Source organism: Nicotiana tabacum, chromosome 15 (genome assembly GCF_000715075.1).
Source record: "Nicotiana tabacum cultivar K326 chromosome 15, ASM71507v2, whole genome shotgun sequence".
NCBI classification, from domain to species: domain Eukaryota; kingdom Viridiplantae; phylum Streptophyta; class Magnoliopsida; order Solanales; family Solanaceae; genus Nicotiana; species Nicotiana tabacum.
In genome coordinates this window covers 110,301,562-110,324,147 of record NC_134094.1, presented here as the reverse complement: position 1 = coordinate 110,324,147, position 22,586 = coordinate 110,301,562, and the positions used below count along the sequence as shown (strand labels likewise).

Sequence of the window (22,586 nt, the reverse complement as noted above, 5' to 3'; positions counted from 1 at the left end):
TGTAATTGGCTAGACCATTGCAGATATTAAGGGGATCAACCCGACATTTTGTAAGCATAAGATTCTGCTGGAAGATGGGCACAAACCTTCCAGAGAACATCAAAGAAGGATGAACCCTAACATGAAATAAGTGGTGAAGAAAGAAGTGATCAAGTGGTTAGATACGTGAATCATCTTCCCAATCTCTGACAGTAACTGGGTCAGCCCAGTTCAGTGTGTGCCAAAGAAGGGTGGAATGACTGTAGTGCCCAATGAGAATAATGAGTTGATCTCGACTCGTACAGTTATGGGTTGGCGAATTTATATGGATTATAGAAAACTGAACACAGCCACCCGGAAATACCATTTTCCTTTACCATTCATTGACCAAATGTTAGATAGATTGGTAGGGAGGTCTTACTTCTGCTTTTTAGATGGGTATTCGGGGTACAATCAGATTTCCATAGCCCCTGAGGATAGAGAGAAGACATCATTCACGTGTCCGTATGACATCTTTGCCTTTCGGAGAATGCCGTTTGGCCTATGCAATACACCGGCCACCTTTCAGAGGTGTATGTTAGCCATTTTCACTGACATGGTTGAAGATATTATGAAAGTATTTATGGATGATTTCTCTGTAGTGGGGGATTCGTTCAAAGACTGTCTTCACAATTTAAGAAGAGTGTTGAAAAGGTGTGTGGAGACAAATTTAGTGCTGAACTGGGAGAAATGCCATTTATGGTACAAGAAGGTATAATGTTGGGGCATCGAGTGTCCAGTAAGGGTATTGAGGTTGACCATGCTAAGGTTGACGTGATTGAGAAGTTGTCACCGCCCACTTCAGTCAAGGCAGTAAGAAGTTTCCTTGGGCACGCCGGGTTCTACAGGCGATTTATAAAGTATTTCTCTAAAATTGCTAACCCTTTGTGTAAACTCCTTGAAAAGGATCATTCTTTTGTGTTTTCTTATGACTGCAGGTTAGCATATTTGAGGAGCTGAAGAGGATACTGGTGATTGCACCAATCATCGTTGCACCCAACTGGGAGCAACCGTTTGAGCTCATGTGTGATGCGAGTGACTATGCTATAGGAACAGTCATGGGGCAGCGGAAGGACAAACTGGTGCACCCAATTTACTATGCAAGCAGAACGCTAAGCGGTGCACAACTCAATTATACCGTGACTGAGAAAGAGATGTTGGCTGTGGTGTTTGCATTCGACAAATTCAGGTCTTATTTGATTGGTTCAAAAGTGATTGTTTATACTGACTATGCAACACTTAGGTACCTGATAGCAAAGAATGAGTCAAAGCCACGCTTGATCCGTTGGGTTCTTTTACTAAAAGAATTTGATTTGCAGATCCGCGATAGAAAAGGGGTAGAGAACCAAGTGGCAGACCACCTTTCAAGGTTGGAGGGAGCTGAAAAGAAAGTCGAGGTAGAAGATATAACTGAGATATTCCCAGATAAACAATTGCTAATAGTGACATTGGAGGAGGCGCCATGGTATGCAGACATTGCAAACTACCTGGCAAGCGGTATTGTCCCCTATGATTTTTCCTCTGTTCAAAAGAAAAAGTTCTTTCGTGACTGCCATATGTATTATTGGGATGGGCCTTACCTGTTCAGGATTTGTGTTGATAACATAATCCGGAGATGTATCCCCGAGATAGACCAATCTTCTATTTTGCAGGTTTGTCATGCATCACTATATGGTGGCCACTTCGGGGGAGTAAGGACCACTATGAAAGTGCTGGAATCGGGCTTCTACTGGCCGACAGTGTTCAAAGATGCACACTTATGGGTGAAAGGTTGTGATAGATGCCAACGAACTGGGAATATTTCCCACCGACATGAGATGCCTATGAACCCAATTCAAGAGGTAGAAGTGTTTGATGTGTGGGAAATCGATTTCATGGGGGCCTTCGTCAGCTCATATGGCAACAAATACATACGCGTAGCTGTGGACTACGTGTCAAAATGGGTGGAGGCTGCAGCGCTCCCGACCAATGATGCTAAGGGGATAATTGGCTTTTTGAGAAAGAACATATTCACCCGATTTGGCACTCCAAGGCCGATAATCAGTGACAGAGGCACTCACTTCTATAATCGAGCCTTCGCAAAGCTGTTAGAAAAGTATGGTGTACGTCACAAAGTCGCCACCCCATATCATCCACAAAAGAGTGGGCAAGTAGAAGTGTCGAACAGAGAGATAAAGAGTGTTTTGACAAAGACTGTGAATGCTACAAGAACAGATTGGGCAAGAAAGTTAGGTGATGCCCTCTGGGCCTATCGTACCGCTTTCAAAACTCTGTTGGTATGTCGCCGTATAAATTGGTATTTGGGAAGGCATATCACCTACCAGTGGAGTTGGAGCATAGAGCTTTATGGTCATTACGGCAGTTGAATCTCGATATAGAAGTTGTGGGCACAAGTAAAGTCACAGAGTTGCACGAGCTTGATGAATTTCGTTACCACGTTTTTGAGAGCACAAGATTATACAAGGAGAGAATGAAAATAATGCACGATAAAAATATTCTTGAGCGAAGTTTTAAACCCGGAGATAAGGTATTGCTATACAACTTATGGTTGAGGTTATTTCCGGGTAAGTTAAAGTCACGATGGTCGGGACCATTTAGTGTGGTAGATATTCACCCAACCAGAGCCATAGAGATTGTTGCATCAAATGACTCTCGCACGTTTAGAGTCAATGGGCACAAGTTAAAACATTATTTGGGCATGGAAGATGAGAAAGTAGTATTGGTGACTCATTTGCTCGAGCCACCAAGGTTAAGCGAGCCTTAAGTGCAATTATCTGCGTCGAGCCGCGACGTTAAATCATGCGCTTCATGGAAGGCAACCCATTGGACTGTTGTATTCATTGTGCCACGACGTTAACTAAGGCGCTCGTTGGGAGGCAACCCAATTCGTAGTTAATTTTTAGTGTAGTTAGAATTTTTCTTTTTGTTTTTAGGTACTAACAAGTTTGTAGGTGAGTTTGGGCAAGTCGAGCAGGGTTTCAGCATCACTTGCCGTACACTAGGCGCTGCGGCAGGCGACGCTAGGATAAAGCCAAGCAAAGTTGGCGTTGGGGCTGGCGACGCCTGGCTAACGCCAGGTCTACCAGGCCTTAGGCCGGCGACGCCTGGGTAAAGCCATGTAAGGCTGACGTTAGGCTGGCGACGCCTGGATTACGCCAGGTACTGGGCCAGGCGACACCAGGTAAGTTATTTCGGCCCAGTTTAATTTTTTTTTCTCCTTATTTTAGTCGAACCTCCTCACGTTACACGCCCTAAACACTGAAAAGAATACAAAACCCTAACCTCACCTAAACAAACACACATCAAGCTCTAAAAAAGATAATTCACAAGCACACACATCTGCTCATCAGCTTTGCTCTCAACCAAACACACTGCACGAATTGGCTTACCCACACATACTCAACATCATATTGCCACAGTTGTCTCTCCTATCCCCATTGAAGTCAAGCTTAGTCTTGCTATTCTTTCACACTCATCAGAAATTCTCAGGCAGCTCCCTCCTCTCAAAAGCTTTAAAGGTATGATTTGATCTTTTTCCTTTGTAATTTCGAGTTGGGTACAGGTATACAATTACACACAAAAATTGGTGGTTGTTCTTCATTGTAGTATTGAGTTTGTGTGCGCCAACCCCATGAACCCCATAGGAATGGTGCTGCGATTGTGAAAACATGTGGTAGTACGGAACCCCCAAGCCGATTTGGGAGGATGAGGCAATCCCTCAGTTCCATAAGAACTCCCATGACACTAATGCATGTTAAGTGTTTGATATAATGCCTCAATGGCATTCCTGTCCCCATTGGAGCCCGAGTCTCTGGGATTAATATACTAGTGTTATGAAATCGTGCACCACGTTAAAATCTTAAGTCTGGGGTGGCTCACGGGTAGCCCATATGTTGTTCTTTGATTCTAATATTAAGAAAATACGAGGTGAAGTCCGAGTAACCTCGAAAAGTTGGGCAAGATTATGTGTGTAGTATGTAATGCAGTTTTATCTGACTACTGCTTATTTGTGTAAGAACGAAGATGCCTCTCAGAAAAGACACAGGCAAAGGAAATGCTATTTCCACTGCGCTGGCTAAAGCAAAGGCGACCTTCGCACCTCCCCCAAAGAAGAGAAAAAGGGGAGAAACTACCTCCAATCTAAGTGGAGTACAAGTTGTGGCAGCTATAGCAGCCATGCGTCAACAACCACAAGGCCAACGGGAGTTTGGGATCAACAACATACCACCGCATACTAAGGATTGGTACAGGCACTGTAGGCCTAAACATGTACATCCGGAAGAAGCTATCCACGTACGATGCTTGAAAGCAAAGTATCAGGCAATTTGGAGGGGCATTCAGGATATGGGGTTGAGCTATGTATTCAAGAACACATGGGACATTAATCTCAACCTAGTCCGAGAATTTTATACAGGGTTTGATCCGTAGAGTACTGAACAGCTGGTGCTGATTCGTGGGCGATTGATAGATTTTTCAGCCACGACCATATGTAACTTTTTAGGTGCTCCGGATGTTCCTGTGGAGCCATTGGACCACTTCATTCGCCGGCCTACCTATAGAGAGTTGAGACACACGCTTTGTGGTGCCGACTCTACGACATCATGGGTCCGGGATAAGAAAACTAATCGGTAAAAGAGGTTCCCCAAGAAGAAGATGAGGGCGGAGGCTCAAGTGTGGCTTAAATTGATAAATGCATGGCTCCTACCGTGAAATCATGACACGCTCATTAGCCACGAGAGGACCTGTGCGCTCTACTTCCTCATGACGGGTCAAAGGGTAATGTGGGTCATCTGATCCACTACCAGATGTCTGTAGTCAGAATAAGTAAAAAGGTCGATCAAATGCCATTTGACAATTTTCAAAATCAGTACTTAAGACACGAGGAGGTTGAGGAGGAGCCAGAGTTTGACCACACCATCGATCAGCCCCTACGACAAACAGACATCACTAGTCTCCGGCTGAAAGAAGAGACTGCCATGACATCTTTGACAAGTACCGAGCGCAATGCTCGGGATGATAGTTTTATGGCCCATCTTTATGGGATAATGGATTTGCAGCTAAGGATAGGAGGTTGCCCGACCACATATGAGGAGAGGACTGGATTGGAGCACCTGTACCCGCTCAATGCTCATGCCCAGCAGCTGGTTGGGTTAGGAGATGGATACAGACTCCCCGGTGGTGAGGGAGATGGTGATGATGAGGAGGACGAACATGATGAAGAGTGGAGAGCGTCAGAGGATGAAGACGCTGCTTGATCAGGGAGTTTCTTTACACCCTACTCATTTTTCGTGTTTTGTCATTTTGTGCATGCACTGAGGACAATGCATGATCTAAGTGTGGGATAGAGAATTGTACATGTTAATTTTAGTTATTTAGTATTTATTTGCTTTGTTTTAGTATGTGTTTTAGTATTTGTTTAGTAATTGATTTTGATATGTGTTTTAGTTATTTAGTGTTAGTTAGAAAAAAAAAACAGAAAAATTGGACTCTTCTCGACGATGGATCTCCTAGAGAGTTTTCTTGAGGGAAGTAAGTCTAGAAGAAAAAACACCAAAAAGATTTTTTTTAGGTAGTGTAGTAATTCTCCCTTGGTTTTTCTTTGGGCCGCGATTCTTTTCCAAGGGTTTTTAGTTGAACCGGGTATAGTTAGTTTTAATTTTTAGGAGTAGGAATCACAGAGCTATGCCTTTAATTGTAGAAATATCTCTTAGCTTTGTTATGCCTTGAGAATAGTTAGTACTATGGTCATGATGCTTAGGTTCATTTTTTTTTACTCTAGCATAAATACCTTAAATCATAGATTCCTAATTTTGCTTAACTGCTTTGACTGGAGTGTCGCGATGAAACCAATCCTGAGTGAGTTATGTGCCATGTGTGTGAGTTTTGTATGTATTCTGTGCATTGCATTTGATATCTAAAACTTGCCATGTGTGTGTGCAAAGCGAAATAGTGGTCTTGTTCAGTCTGAAAAGTGATATAGGCGTTTCTTTGTTAAGCCATATATATATATAATTTACCCACCTAAAGGTTATGTAACGTAGTTAACCCCTTTGAGCTTGTAATCCTGTTTCTTTGGCAACCACACTACAAGTCTTACCCAATTATTTGAATTAACCATCTATTTGAACCTTTTCACCTCTAATGAGCACTTGAATTATTATGAACATTGTAAAAGTTAAAGTGTGGGGTAGTTGGTTTGGTTTTTAAGTGGAACTAATGAAATAAGGAGAAATGTGCACTGTTTTAAAAAAGTAAGAGCCGCTAGAATTGAAAAATGAAAGAAAGAAAAAAGAAAAAAAAATAGTTGTATTGCTGTGAAAAAGAATATTCTTTGATCAGTGGCGACTCTTAATATACGTGTGCTTAAAGAAATATGGGGTAATATAAATTGAAGTAAGGGTGGAATGTTGGGTTGACATAAGTATGGGTTGCGTATTAAAGTATATGTATCAAAGTGCTTAAGGGAGGTGTAGTCACTCATATCCAAATGTATCCTACCCGATCCGCATCCTACATTACAACCAATGAAAGCCCTTCTTGATCTTAGATTGAATGAACTCGATTAGTAGAGTATTACACTACGGGCAAACCTATGGTGCATCATTTGTGGCATATGAATGTTATTTCTGAGAGCGAGTGAATTTTGTCTATCTGGAGTTCCTATGTTCTTAAAATTCATTGTGTGGAACTAAGCTCTTTGATTGGGTGAGGGCACATGATTCATAAAGGAAATGTAATATTGTTGACTTCCATGTAGAGTAAGTAAGTGAATTGTGAATAAAGCATGGTATTTGTGAGTCGAATTTTGAGGCAAGGATGTCGCACCTTTGTGCTTAAACTATTTTTAAAGATTTTTGGTATAATGAGTTAAGGGAATTGCTTAATAGGTTGTGTCTATGAGTGTAGTTTGATTGCTCGAGGATGAGCAATGTTTAAGTATGGGGTATTGATGTGTGGCTATAATTCATGGTTTAGCACATTATTCGCCTTGAATTTTTATACGCTTTAATAATAAAGTACACCTTATTTGCATGTAATAGGGTCCATTTTATATGTAGGTGAATTGGATCATGAAAGTAGAAGAAAAATGAAACCTACAAGTCGAAAGCGTGCGCGAGAGCAGTGAATGAGAGAACCTGGCGATGCTAGGCTTGAAGCTGGTGTTAGGATGGCGTTGCAAGGAAAAGGCCAGGCTTGAAGCTGGGGTTAGGCTGGCGACGCAAGGCAAAGGCCAAGTAGAACCATGCGTTAGGCTGGCGACGCCAGGCTTGGAGCCAGGTTCATCAGGCATTAGGTTGGCGACGCCAAGCCTGGGGCCAGGTCCAATCCGAGTTTTGAAGACTTAATTCGTTTTCGGGTTTGACTAGGACTTGGCCTACACGTTTAGGTCTTTTCCTACACATATAAATAAACCTAAAAACATCACTTGGAAGGACTTTTGCAACCGGAGGCAAGGATAGCTCATAGAACAATCGCCGGGAGTTAGAGTCAATAAATTCTACATCACTTTATCTTTATCTTGTATTTTAATTATGCAACATACTTTGGATATTGTTACTTTGATCATGAGTAGCTAAATCCATAGTCTAAGGTTTTGATGGAACCTATTGAAGGATGATTTTCTTGTTACGTTAATATAAATTTGCCGTAGTATTTTTTCTATTTGTTCAACTATATTATTCTTGTGGTTGATTGAAGGGCCCTCAATTAGCTGTGCCTATTTAGTATGTATTACTCGGAAGAGAGTGCATATTTAGGTAGTTGTTGAACAACATCACTCCTAAACGTATATGAGGGATCAATAAGGAGGTTTAAAGGTGGGATTAGGGATAACGAAACCTTGGTGCGATCTGAGTGAGCTGTACTTAATGCCAGCTAGCGTAATTCAGGAGAATATGTCTAGTAAATTGTGGTAATTACTCGGAAGAGAGTTACGACAGTTAGAGTGCTCATGGTCGATAGAGAAGACTTAGGCAAATTTGTAGAAAACGTAGCGGAAAAGATTCCGACAATAGGGAAAATCACAACTTTAGATCATTCCAATTCTTGTTTACAACCCGTTCGTAGTTAGTTATTAATTATTGCATTTTTATTACGTAATATTTAGTTAATAAAAGCCCAAATTGTTACTTAAATATTTCTGAAGATTGATTACGTAAATTTGTGCGAGTCTAGTAGTTGTGTTTGATAGGTTAATTCCCTGTAGGATTCGACTCCGGACTTATTAGCCGGAATATATTTGTAACGACCGCTAAATCTATTTTATAAGGCATAGTTGGGCGTGATCAAGCACTTATGTATTGTTGTACTTATCATTTCTATCACAAAAGACTATGTACTTATGATGTTGATATTTTATTTAAAAAGGCTTATCACAGTTGCATAAAATTTTGTGTAATTAAAAATATGTTAAAAATAAATAAATAAATAGTAATTTCGCTTGTGGGCTTGCTTAACAACGGCATACAAATTCGACCTAGTGCGAAATTGGGTGATAAGTTCTGCCTTATAAGGAGTAGTCAAGATAAGATGACTTTTATCTTTCCTCCGGATGTGAGCTTATTGCCTACTGACCTTACTCAAAAAGAGTCGATGGGAGGGCTTTGGTACGACAAAGCGTATAATAGTAAATATGAATTGTTTTATGGGCAGAGTTGGTGTTTTCTCCATGTTAGTCATTCAGAAGAAAAAGTTCTTCCATTCCATTTGTGTCACTTCCTCAAAGTTTTCCTTTTTCCTAATTCTTTCTTTCTGATTTTATTATTCTCAGAGCTATCCTCTCATCTCAACCCCAGGAAGTAAAATAGTAAATCTTCCTATCATACTGCTCTTTCTCTCAACCCTTATGGGTTTCGTTTCAAAAGTTCTCTGTTTTGGTTGAAGTTTGTCTATGGAGTCTACTGTATTTTTGAATTCTAGAAAAAAAAAATTTCCTTCACATGTTTCTTGATTATAGGGATTTGGTGGGTATCTGTTAAGTTTTCTTTGCTACTCTCTTACTTTGTTCTGTAGATGCATGTGGGTTTGCTAGGTTTCGAAATTGCCAAAAGGCCTATTTTTGGTCAGAAAATTAATTCGCTCATCAAATTCTTTTTTGATCTACTAAAAATCGACGTTTTGTTTTTTTCCATTTCTAATTGTAGTTTCTGTTGTTCCTAAATTGTACGCATGTGAATTTTCTCATAAAATTGCTAATGGTTGCCAGTAGTTTATTGTATTCTCTCTATAAATAGTAGCTAATGCTTTATGTATTACTGTGAAGCAGAGGGTGAGAGAGATGAGATCAAATCTTCGTCGTCTCAGGTGTTGGTCCTTTTAATGTCCATTTGTTGCCGTTATCTTTTTCTTAGTGAGTATTATTTGGTAAAATATTGGCTTCTTTGTCTCTGGTTTCTCCTATGAATAGTTTGTCCATCATATTTTGTTCTGTATTTCGTGTTAAGATGTGGTTAATTTTCTTTAATTTTTGGCGGGTCATAAGAAGTTAAGTCAGCTCTATTCATTTGAATCTACAGGCAAGAAAAAAATAAATTATTCAATGAATACACATAAAGAGTGAAATTGGACAAAAGAAAATTAAAAATAAGATGATCTACAGTTCTTATGTGTAAAAGGCATTTGTGTTAAATCTATACAGTCCTTACATACATACATACATACTACTCCCCGTTCCAGTTTAGGTGAATCTATTTCCTTTTTGGTCAGCTCAAAAAAGAATGACCCCTTTCTAAATTTGAAAATAATTTTGCTTAAACTTTCAATTCTACCCTTAATGAGAAGCTTTTATAACCAGACAAATGCTCTAGGCCCCTTTCTGACTTGTTTAGGACCACAAATTTTAAAAGTATTCGTTTTTTCTTAAACTCCGTGTCAAGTCAAACAAGTTCACATAAATTGAAACGGAGGGAGTAAAGAAAAATGAGACTATTTTCTAGAAATTGGAAGAATGGTACATGAAGGAAGAAATTAACACATAAATGCAATGTTTTCCTTCTCATATGTTTGCTACTGGTTCATTCTTGTCTTTGTTTATTTTTATCTATTTGTTACTATGTTTATCTATTGATAGATTTTTAATTCATCTTTCTTGCCTCTTTCTGAGTATTATTCTAAAGGTGTCAACCAAGTGACCACCCAAGCTACTTGGATCATCAATTAGAGTTTGAATGAATGCCACCCTATGCTCCTGCTCTATGATCTCAAGCTAAACCAAGTAAGCAACTGAGTATTGCTTCGTCTAGCTTTTCTTTCCCCCTTGTGTTTTACATCTTCTTGCACTTGCACGTATTTTTCCCGACATCACATGAATAAATATTGAAGGTGTAACAAATTACTTTGGCTACCTAAACAACAACAACCCAGTAAAATCCAACCAAGTGGAGCCTGAGGAAAATTATCACCGGTGAAAATGGACAGAAGTAATAGAAGCTCACTATCTACATGTTTATCCCTGTCCACATATTCATTATTTTCGCATCCTGGTAGCAATAAGGCAACCTTGGTTTAAATAATATTTAGGTAGCCAAAGTATTGCTACTAGGATGCGAAAATAATGAATATGTGTAAATAGCGAGCTTCTATTACTTCTTTCCATTTTCACCGGTGATAATTATGTGAAAATCTAGGTTCCATGTGGAAATTACGCTTCTTCTCTGTATAATTTGTAAGCAAATTTTGGTTCTTTTTTCATTTGTCACTCTCTTTCTCTCTCTCTTTTTTCTTCCGCTCATCTCTGCTGCCCTATTTCTCTCTCCGGTGGGTTCTTCTACCTCCCTTTCCATTTTGTTTAGTTTGTTTTTTCAATTCTGATTTCTTTATATTCTGTCTTTTGATTTTTGTGTTGTCTAATTTTGTTTTCCTTTTGGGTATAAATTGTGACTATTAGTTTCCTAAGACAAGTACAGAGAAATTGATTTTGTGTCCGTTCCTTTCATCTTGCAATATTTGATGTGCTCTCGGCATTTTTTTCGTAATACATGCAATGATTTCTTATTATATTAAAGCTTCTAGTAATTTTTTTTTTTTTTTTTTTACAGTTATTGGTGTAGATCTCATTACTCCTCTATCTGGTTGTGATTTGGTGAAACTAAATAAAAATTGAATGAATAGTAAAAAAAAGAATGCTAATATAGTTTGAGAGGATAAGGTTTTTGGTTGCAAAACCTGTATAAGCTGAAGAGTAAAGTTGAAATCTTGTTATATTAAAGAGAGCTTTTGCTCTTAGATTTAGCTGGTAGTTAGAGAGTTGCGAAGACATGGACTGAAGGTAGCTTTAAACAGTGATACTTCACTTCATTTCAATGGACATGTTACCTACCTTAGCAAATAAAAATAACACAATCCATATAGGTAATCACTTATCTTTGCAGTACTAGCGGTCTGCCCATCCTAGCAATATTCCTTGCACACTTGATCCAAGAACATGAAAACTCCTAAATCAATCTTTGCTAGGTAAAATGTAATAATGACACTACCATATTGGTTTCACTTTAGGAGCGGCAAGATTTATAAGCAGCTATATGTATTGAAGTACAGTAGAATATACATTTTTATTGTTCTCTTTTTTCATTCGCGACCGTTATTTTTGGACATGAGATGATTCATATACTACTATTATACATAGATAGAGAATGTGAGGAGAGCTAATAGATTAGGCTTAGTGAAGAATATTTTGAATGTATACGTGGAGATGGGTGAAAACTCCCTGAAATATTACGTGATAGACTTTGAAGAATCAATGCTGAAGGTATATCCTACTCTAAGAAAGCCTCAGATTGGACTGTAAGAAAATGTTACGAGGATTAGATGCTGAAGGTGCTATTTATTTAAGCTTGCTTTGCATGTTGCATAAACTTTATAGTTCCTCACCAGTTATTGATTACACTCTCTTGATGAAATTCAGGTCGAGGAATGCTTATAGCATGAAGAAGTTAGGACTCAATCTGTTTCACAATGCACTGCAATTACTGCACTTCACAAAGTTGCAAAATCTCATGTTCTAACTGACCAGGACTTCTCTGCAGTATGAAGCATTGAACGCAAAACTGCAATACCAGAGATAGAGAGGTAATTTTTCTTCTAGGGTGGGGCTGGTGGTATTATTCTGTATTGTTCGTAACTTAAAAAGGCTGTTGAAAAATTCATGTTTAGTAAATGATGTAAAATTATGACATACAATTGCATGATCTCTATTCTTAAGTGGGTTGTGGAATAATGTTGCTATGTTTCTTATCTATTCTTTGTGAATTATCCTTCTGGTTAATGGAATTGCTGGCCCAGCTACTTTTCTGATGCAATATTGCAGTTAAGTGATGATCCCTGTATTCATCCAAGTATATTCTGGTCTTTCTGTTTCTTTATTTTCTCTTATTGCTGTAGCTATTTTATGCACATCTAAGCCAAAAATGCTTCTCCGGTTCACTGTTAATGTTGCATCTATAGGTCTGCTATGTAGTATTGAGTTCATGCTCTTTTGTCGGGCATATGCCCGTACATAGCACGGGCACTAACCATCTAGTATTAAAATAGGTGAAGGTGACTCTAATGATGTATATTTAAGTTAAGCTCAGGAAAATAACATCACCTAGAAAGGAACACAAGAATGTATGCCAACTGCCTTTTCGAAAAGTAAACAGAAAAAAGAAAAGAAATGAGTGACTTATAATATAAAAGATTATTTTGACTTGTAAATCTTTACTAACTTGTTTGGTCAAGTTCATAAAAGGTAAAAAATGCTTTTATTTTTATTTTTAAACAAAGCAGTTTGTCTTTTACTTTTTTCTCTTTTCAGTTTGGCGTTTACATTTTTCTCTTTTTCTTTGTTATAAAGAAGAAGAACATGAAATTCGAAAATTATATGCCAAACCTAAATGAAGTTCATTTTTTCACTTCAAAAAAATACCGCACCGGAAAAAGCACTTCAAGGATATTAGGGTTAGATAGCTTTTTTTCTCTGGTAGTCTAAAATCTTTCCAATACGACGATTCAATGACCTTTGATACGTTACACTTAGGGGTCGTTTGGTTCGCGGACAGAATTATTCCAGGATTATAATCCTGGTATTAATAATCCCTTGGGTTACTTAGTGTTATTACTTTGTTTCGTTCATTGGATTAAAAATGGGATATACCGTATATAATCCAAAACATGTGTTTGGTTTAAAGTTGGATAAACTTGGATAAAATTCTATTTCCTATTTTAACCTTAGATATTTCATGGCTTATACAAACGATATTTTTCTTAACAGAAAACTCCACCCAACAATATTTTCTTATTATACTAAGTTCAAATACTCAAAGACATTACTTCATTCATCCAAGATGCAAGAAAATTATATTGTTGCTGCACTGTTGCAAAAGAAGTACACAAACTGAAGCTAAAATAGTGTAGAAATATACAGAAAAATATAGAAACTATGCAAAAGAGTGCAGAATCAATGCAGAAAAATGCAAAAACTATGCAGAAAACTGCAGAAACTATGCAAAAAGAGTGCAGAAAAATGCAGAAATAATGTAAAAACATAGCAGAAAAATACAGGAATCATGCAGAAACTGTGCACCAAGAATGCAGAAAGTGCAGGAACTATGCAAAAATTACTCAAATACAGTGCAAAAAAATACAAGAATTGTGCAAAAACTCCAGCAAAAAGAGTGCAGAAGCTTATGCAGAAACTGAAACTAAAATCTGCTAAACTGAAACTTAAAAACTACAAACTGAAATTAAAATATGCAGAAATCAAAACTAAAATAAGTGCAGAAACTAAAGCTAAAATAAGTGCAGATACTACAATAAGAAAAAGTGTAGAAACTGCAGTCAAAATCTGCAGAAATTGAAACTAAAAAAGTGCAGCGGCAAACATACACATTGCTCTGGAATACCAATAGTGCCATAAAATCACCGCGAAATTGTTCAAGCATGTCGCAAATATAAAAACAATATCACACGATCATAAAAAGCTATAAATAGACAAAAGGTATGATCCTCATACCAATTAGCATTCATGCATTACATTTACATATGCATCCTCATGCTCATACTAGTCACATATCAAGTTTATGGAGCTGAGGCATCAAAAATATAATACATCTATTGAACATTTTGAAGGTCGTCAATTTAGCAAAAACCATCAAACCCATGCCCAACCTTTACAATTATATCTTATATACTTGGAAATATATCATTGATAATCATCCAGACCATATTCTGACGTTCAAGTTCACCCATCCGTAAGAATATATCCATTCTTCTAACCTCAGAAGTAAGCCCCATTGCTGCTTTGATTTGTTGTTCTGAAGTGTACAACTCAAAAGCAGGGGATGAGAGGATATCTAGAACTTTTCCACGAATTTCAGACTCATCACGCCCCCCAAACCTTTCAACTAAAGCACCCATCCTTTTGTCATGGTTTTCCATAAATTGCTTCATAACATCGACTAAACTCTTTAAAATTGTCTCGTCATCATTGTCTATAGATCTTTTTCTTTTTCTGCTTTTCTCCTTTATCATTGATATTAGAAGAGGAGCTTCTAGTATTTTTAGCTTGCTGTTGACTCCATGATCTGCACTATAAGAAGCTTCACTAGGTTCATGAGTATTTTCTGCTTCTCCAGGGGCTACATCAGGTTCGTGTCCAACATCTTCTTCTTCTTCATCATCAACATCAATAGGAAATCCCAAACTCATGTCATTAGAAACTCCCCGACCTTCACTCTGAGCAATTTCCTCAACAGCATCTTGCGGCCCTTTTGCAAACTCTCCTGTTGCTCTATCTTTTCAAATATTTCCTCCCAATCCTCAAAAAATGGCCATGTCTTACTTTGCATTCCTTTGGCATTTGGATCAATCTACAAATAAATTAGTGACAAAAGAACATAATTAATATATTAAAAATTAATTCTAAGGAACTAACATATTCGATTACTTGAAAATAAAACTTTCATTACCTTAACAAACTCATCCCATTTTGTTAGATCATCAACTATAATTCTTCCTTCACCATATTTAAAGCCCAATCCACTTAGACTTTTTAATGAAACTATAGTACTATAGTCCCTCTTCCATGCTTTCAATTTAGAATTAATATGTGGTGCAGATTTTAATCCACAGTTAGGAAGAACTTTCTGTAAATGATGCTATAATTCCATCAAGTATCCATTCTTAAAGGTTCTATTATCGGCTTTCCAACCTTAAATCTTTTAAACCAACAACAAGAGTGCGTTCTTGTTCTAGTGTCCATGTCCTTCGACACTGAGGTGTTGATCTCCTTGACCTTTTCGACGCTTGATTAGAAGGTGCTGCGTGATTACTCATTTATGATCTTGTGGGAAAGCTGATCAAGTAAAGAAATAGAAAGGAATGAACTTTATTTTTCACAATCCATTTCGGAAGCTAGCAAAACAGAGAAAATAAAATTTTATAATGTTAAACTCCAGCATATAAATCTCATAAAAGCACACAATGAAGATGCAATCAACTCCTTTTTGTACTGGTAACTACCACATTTCTTTTTTGTATTCTTACATTCACAAATTCAATCCACTCCAACTTCAACTTTAATCTAGAAAGACTTGCAGGAGACAAGATATCTCAAAGTAGATTGATTCATCTTAGGTTACAAATGAGAGAAGTACTAATAAAAAAGCTTACATTTTCGGACAACAAAACTAAACTTATCTTATGATTAATAAGTAAATGCAAAAGATGAACACTTCTGATTCAACATAGCAAGTTTTTTTTTTTTTTTTTTTAACTCAGTGTTAAATTAAGAGTAGATATCTTTCGGAGAAGCTGAGCAACTGAGCCTTGTTTTTACATACTGATTTGTTTTTAAATCTGGAAGGAATTAAAATGCTAATCTACTGCGATTTTTTCAGCTGAAATCACTTGTTTTATTCACTTATATTACTGCAACATAGGACAAGAGTGGGTTGCTCTAGTGGTGAGCACCCTCCACTTCCAACCAAGAGGTTGTGAGTTCAAGTCACCCCAAGAGCAAGGTGGGGAGTTCTTGTAGGGAGGGAGCCGAGGGTCTATCGAAAACAACCTCTCTGCCCTAGGGTAGGGGTAAGGTCTGCGTACAAACTACCCTCCCCAGACCTCACTAGTGGGATTATACTGGGTTGTTGTTGTTGTACTGCAACATAGGGCGACTTGGGCGCAATGAGGTTGAGAATGGTAAAAATCATTAATATTTCACTAAAACTACATTTACTATGTAAAAGAATGCTGAAAATTTCTGGGTTTCAGCAAACAAAACAAGTACAAACCAACATCAAAATCCCAACAGTTGTTACTCAACAAACAGAAAATAGATACCTTGGACAAAGAGAAGTAACAAAAAAGAGAAGAAAAAAAGTTTTTTTTTTTTTTAGAGAAAGACTTTCGTGTAATAATAGAGAATGAGGTTGAGAAGGGGAAGTAACAAGAGAAGGGAAGAGAAGAAATAAAAACTTACTGAGAAGGAGAAGTAGATTTTCTCTCGTGATATCAGGGAGCCATGGTTGAGATGTGAAGCTCGGTTGTATCGTCGGAGAGAAAAGGGTTTGTGGAGAACTGACAAAACAAACGTACTGAAGCAGTGAAAAGGGCTTTTGGAGGGGTAATCCGGCCTTCACGAAATCTTTATCCAAGGGATTATAATACCGGTATTGTTATTCCACCTCCAATGTGGGATAAGTTTATACCAATATTTTGTATAAAATTATACCAGTATTATTTAATACCAGTTACAAAACATGGAATAAATTTAATCTCAATTTTTATACTGGGATATCCCACTTACCCGTAACCAAACGACCCCTTAGTTGCATGTAATATTTACTTTCGTTTTTTACTTGTACAGTTGAACTGACTAGTGACTTTAAATTTAAACCTTGAGACCGAGCTCTGCCTCTCACCTTTTGGTTCTTGGCAAGGAAAGACTAAAAAGAAAAAAAGGAAGCTTTCGGCGAACACGTTGATAAGAAACAGTTTGTGTTTGGGTAATTAGTTTGAAAAAACACTTTCGAGCCGCAGTTAGTATTTGGTCAAGTTTTAAGAAAGTGCATGCAAGTGTGTTTTTTTAAAAAGTGTTTTTCAAAAAAATATTTTTGGGAAGAAACTATTTTTTTTCTGCTTTTGTTTTTACTTAAAAGTACTTTATTATTTTCTAAAAGCTTGGTCAAACATGTTAACTCTAGGAAAAAGCACTTTTGGCCCTCAAAAAAAAACTTTTGGCCAAAAAGAAACACGGCCAAACAGGCTATAATACTTACTCTGTCTCAATTTATGTGGCACAATTTGACTTGGCATCGAATTTAAGAAAGAGAAGAAGACTTTTAAAACTTGCTGTCTAAAATAAATCATAGATATTTGTGTGACTATAAATGATCTCATTAGTACAATGAGAAATTTAAAGTTACATTATTTCTAAATATAGAAAGGTAATGTTCATTTTGGAAAAGACTTAAAAAGAAAAAATTGCAACATAAATTTGGATAGAGGGATCAGCTTATCTAATCTTGCAAAACTGCAGTTTCGCAAAATTGGTGGGTTCCTGAGAGAAATATCAGTGCAGAATAACTGTTTAATTGGTTATCAAGAAGCTTGAAAAACTGCTCCAGGTATGCTCTATCTTAATTATCTGTCCCTTAGTTTTAAATTACACTAGCTCTTTCATGGGAAGTTGCTCTTTTCTTTCAATCATGAACTCTTACCAAAAGTAAGAAAAAATAAGTATAAGAGTAAACGGTAAGAATTATACTTTAACTTCTAGCTCAAGATCAACGTTCTCTTTTTGCAATATATGTACTCTATTAGTCTATTGCATAAAGATGGTAATGTGCAGTACAAGAGGAGAAAACGCCACAATTGCTAATGTAAAAAGGGAAAACACACAAATTTTAGGAACTTCCTAGTTCAAGATCAATCAGTTGGCCTAAAGTAATAAAAGGAAAACAATTATTCAAAAGTGGCTTTTCTTTGGCTAAAGACGTAGAAACTTGTTGCATGGTTGGCCTAAGTTGTGGACTTGGATAAAGACATGTCAATGCTATCTTTGTGATGTTGATCAATTCTTCAGCCACTCGAAACGGAGGTAATGGCCGTTGATCAATGAAATCCTTTAATAATATGTCAAGGCCGGTTTTTGATGATATAGCATGAACAATATGATCAGCTGGATGCCGACCTAAAATCACTTCCAATGATAGCACTCCAAAACTGTAGGTATCACAACTTTCATCTACCTCCATAGTGTAAGCAAGCTCTGTATATACATGTGAATCAAGAAGAAAAGGAATATTCAGATGCACAATTTCCATAACTAAGAGAACCAGCAGAATACAAGAGAATGAAAATGATATAAGACTCAAAAGCAACTGGTTTACTGTTGTAAATGATTTAAAATTGTTCCTCTCCAAGGGGAGCCTTGGTTCAAGCCGTGGAATCAGCCACAGATGCTTGCGTCAGGGTAGGCTGCCTACATCACACCCCTTTGGGGTACGGCCCTTCCCTGGATCCTGCGTGAACACGTGATGCTTTGTGCACCGGGCTGCCCTTGCCCGCTCAAGGCTCAAACAAATTTGACATGCAACCATGTGTATCAAAGGATTGAATGAAAGACATTAAGAACATTATCTCAAGGAGAATGTTTTTTGTCATATACTTTTTGACATGCACTACACATAGAAAATCCTGCTACTTTTTTAGTAATTGAGATTCTTGAAATTCATGAAAATAATTTACACATAGGAGTTAGTCTAAACTTAAATAGAGCATACCTGGAGCAACATATCCAAAAGTTCCAGCAAATGAAGTCCAATTAGAGGAGTTAGGCCTTAGGAGTTTTGCAGTACCAAAATCAGAAAGATGGGGCCTGTCTTCACAATCTAACAAAACATTCTTACTTGATATATCCCTGTGAAGAATAGGAGGTGAACACTCATGATGCATATAAGATAATGCATTTGCTACTCCTTTGACAATGTCCACTCTCTTAATCCAATCTAACTCTGCCGCTTTAACATCATTTCTTAGTCTCTCTAATAAGCTTCCTCCTTCCAAGAATTCGTAAACCAAGAAAGAATGTCTTGCATGTGAACAAAATCCATAAAGCTTTACAATATTACGATGACGGATTAACAACAATGTTTTTGTTTCATTTTTAAAGCTTTTCAAGCTGTCCAACTCACCATCATCTAAAGGATGAAATTTTTTCACCGCGACCACTTGCTCGCTTGGTAACTCGACCCTGAAGACACTTCCATGTCCTCCCTTTCCTATGCAATATTTGCTGTTAAATCCCTCTGTTGCGCTAATGATGTTCTCATATGTCATCTTCCCGTCGAAGCTCCAAATGGAAAAAAGATCCTTGGTTTGTTCTCTTTGCTCAATTTGATTTTTCCTTTTCCAAGATGTGGTATAAAGAAGACAAATGATCACAACCATCAAAAGAAGAACACCACCCAAACTAAAAAGAATCGTCGAGATTTTTATTCTTTTCTTGGTGATTAAATATGAAGAGCAAGGTTTCAAACCAATGAGATGGCCACACAAGCCTTTATTGTCTCTTAGTTCTTCAAGCGACGCATTCTGAAAAGCTAAGATGTTAGGAACAGGACCGGCCAATTGATTATTAGATATATCAACAAACCTCAAACTAAGACACTGATCCAAACTTGATGGGATCGAACCAAACAGCTTATTATGCGAAAGATTCATTAGCTCCAAGCTTTGTAATCGTCCCAGTTTCCATGGCATCTCACCAGTAAGCATGTTATGACTAAGATCCATATTTTGTAAGAACCGCAAGTTCCCTAAGTGTGAAGGAATACTTGCTTCCAACATGTTTTTGCTTAAGTTCAAGCTCAATAGCTGCACATTGTTTCCAATCTCTTGTGGAATTATGCCACTGAGATGATTTGCTGCTAAGTTAAGTTTTGCAAGGGAAGAAAGCTTCCCAAGTTCTGATGGAATACCATCTGAAAGTTCGTTACTAGACAAATCAAGCTCAAAAAGTAGCTTTAGGCTATCCAAGCTTCTAGGGACCTTGCCAGTGAAATTGTTAGAGGAGAGATCAAGCACCTGTAAAGAAGATGCATTTCCAATCTCAAATGGAATAGATCCAGATAAATTGTTGTTGGACATCTTCAAACAGGTAACTTTACCACAAAGTCCCCATTGTGATGATAGCTCTCCATGCAATTCATTGTGACTTAAATCAATGTAGTCTAGATTCGGATATACACCGAAAGCTTCTGATATTTTTCCTGATAGTTTATTGTTTTCAAGTCTGACCCTGGATAACTTGGAGCAGTTTTTCAAGCTTCTCGGAATGCTACCGATGAAACGATTATTCTGCACTGATACTTCTGTCAGGAATCCACCAAGACAAACATTATGAGGCAAATGACCAGAGAGATGGTTATCGGCTATGTGAAACATCTCCCAGTTGGTAATGTTTTCCAACTCTAGTGGAAGGGGTCCATTGAGTTTATTAATGAACAATCTCATATCAACAAGAGATTTTAAGTTCCCAAAGCTTGGAGGAATGGGACCATACAATCCATTTTGACATAAATACAATGTCTTTAGCTTCGTCAAGTTTCCAATGGATGTAGGAATGGGCCCTGAAAGCCTGTTTTTACAAATGGATAAAACGAGCAGGTTGCTTAAGTCTCCAATTGATGTTGGTATTTCACCTGTGAGACTGTTTTTGGACAAAATCAAAGAGTACAACTTTCTGAAATTCCCAATAGAACTTGATATTTGACCACTAAAATTGTTCCATCCCAAATCAACATCCATCAAATGTGTCAAAGACCAAATCTCCTGAGGGATGGGTCCTGAAAGCGTGTTGCTATGAAGATACAAGGACTTTATGTTGGTCAAGTTACCAAAAGAAGTGGGAATAGAGCCAACAAATGTGTTTTTTGACAGAAAGAGGTCTTTTAAAGAACTCAACATCCCTATTTCTCGTGGAATATGCCCAGAGAATTCGTTGTAATCAAGAAATAAAAAACTCAAGCTTCTCAATAACCCTATTTCAGGTGGAACCATTCCTGAAAAATCATTGTAGCCTAAGTCAAGGTAACTCAGCCTTGAAAGATTGAATATGTTGGTGGGAAGAGTACCATAGAGTGAGTTATTGGGTAAGTCTAATCTGATGAGATAGGAGAATGATGAAAAATCAAGATAGTGAAGGGTACCCTTTATGCTATAATTTTGCATATTCATCTCAGTTACTCGTCCAACACTGTCGCAACGAATGCAGTCCCAATGGCAAGGACTTGTGCTTGTATTCACCCAAGAAGAAAGAAGTAATTGGCTTTCACTTTCAAGGCTGGCCTTCCATGTTAAGAGGGCAAGTACATTTGCAGTTGAAGATGTTTCAGAAGTATTAAAATGGTATTTGGCAGAAACAAGTGGAAACATAGTGATGATCAAGATAACTAGCATATATAGGGAAGGAATAGGATTCCATATTGGCATAGTGCAAGTAAATCGGTAGAAATTGTTGCTGTGGAGTATCCAGTCAGAATTTCTTTTGATCTAGTGGAATTGATATTATGATATAGAGGCTATATATCGTGTTCAAATATGGTTGTTGCTGGCAGCTTTATTCAAAAATGGAACTTTTTGTGTTCATAACTGTGTTGTGTTACAATGTATTTTGTCCCATGAATTCTCTACCTTCTGGAAGCTATTAATATTATATTATAGTATTCTAAAAGGACCGCAAAGTTAGCTAACTACATAATCAACGAGGTTCATGCCTGCGTTTATTATCTTACATGAACGTGTTTATTACCAAACTTGAAAAGCAGAATCATCACTAGGCCAATAAACGAATGAAAAATTAAAAGGTCCATGACCAATAATTTTATCCAGAAAAGTACTAAACATTTCAAAATAAACAAAGAAAGGCCACTTACCAACCCATCACCTATAGTAAATTTATGAAATTCTGAATTGATTAAAATTTAAAGGGGGTGAATAGCCTGATTAAAAGTTCAACTTGAGTTTCTGTATATATACTCGTGTATCTCTCTGGTAAGCTAAGTATTAGTGAAACTTTACACCTGGGTATAGCGAACGTTCACTTAGGTCCGACGAACTCAATGGAAGAAGCTGTCAATGCTTGTCCAAAATGCGTTGTTCACTGATTTCTCAACTATTAGGGCTGGTGATCAATTTGGAGAAAGAATTGTTGTGTTCTTTGTTTTGGGACGAAAACATATGAACGAATGACACGTGGTTTTCCTTCAATTTGACCTCTCTATCTATTATTTTGGCCAAGCTTTTAAAACCATTTCTCTCATAAATACTATTTTAAAAAGTATTTTTGATGAGAAATAATTTATAACCCTACTTACATGGTATAATTATTCGACTCCCCATTTGAACCATATATTTCGCCCCTTTTTGTGAAATTAAAAACAGAAAGAAAGGCACGCATGCTTCTGAACTAGTGCTCTAGTATTTATAATGAACTAGTAAATTACATCGCGCTTCGCCCATTTGTAAAGAACTTATGAGTTTTTATTTCATCATTATATTCAAAAACATATTTTAATGATTCTTTTTAAGTT

The 22,586-nt window shown here is 37.3% G+C and overlaps 1 protein-coding gene and 1 long non-coding RNA gene across 8 annotated transcripts; one reads left to right on the top strand and one right to left on the bottom strand.

Annotated features, from left to right (window-relative positions):
* The first annotated feature begins 8,526 nt into the window (after positions 1-8,526).
* LOC142169486 (uncharacterized) lies at positions 8,527-21,686 on the top strand. Of its 7 annotated transcripts, none has more exons than XR_012699395.1 (4): positions 8,527-8,624; positions 9,284-10,231; positions 11,921-12,084; positions 17,531-21,686. It is a non-coding gene; the product is annotated as an uncharacterized LOC142169486 (long non-coding RNA). The 7 variants fall into 7 exon arrangements; XR_012699397.1 differs by lacking the exon at positions 8,527-8,624 and having other exon boundaries at positions 8,627-9,367; positions 10,134-10,231; XR_012699396.1 differs by lacking the exon at positions 8,527-8,624 and having other exon boundaries at positions 8,646-10,231; positions 17,531-20,152; positions 20,312-21,686.
* Positions 17,898-21,486, bottom strand: LOC107770494 (uncharacterized). The gene is made up of 2 exons (XM_075231109.1): positions 18,777-21,486; positions 17,898-18,262 (listed from the first exon to the last, which is right to left on the bottom strand). Exons 1-2 carry the CDS (start codon positions 21,484-21,486, stop codon positions 17,898-17,900), a joined length of 3,075 nt encoding a protein of 1,024 aa, XP_075087210.1.
* Positions 21,687-22,586: the final 900 nt, after the last annotated feature.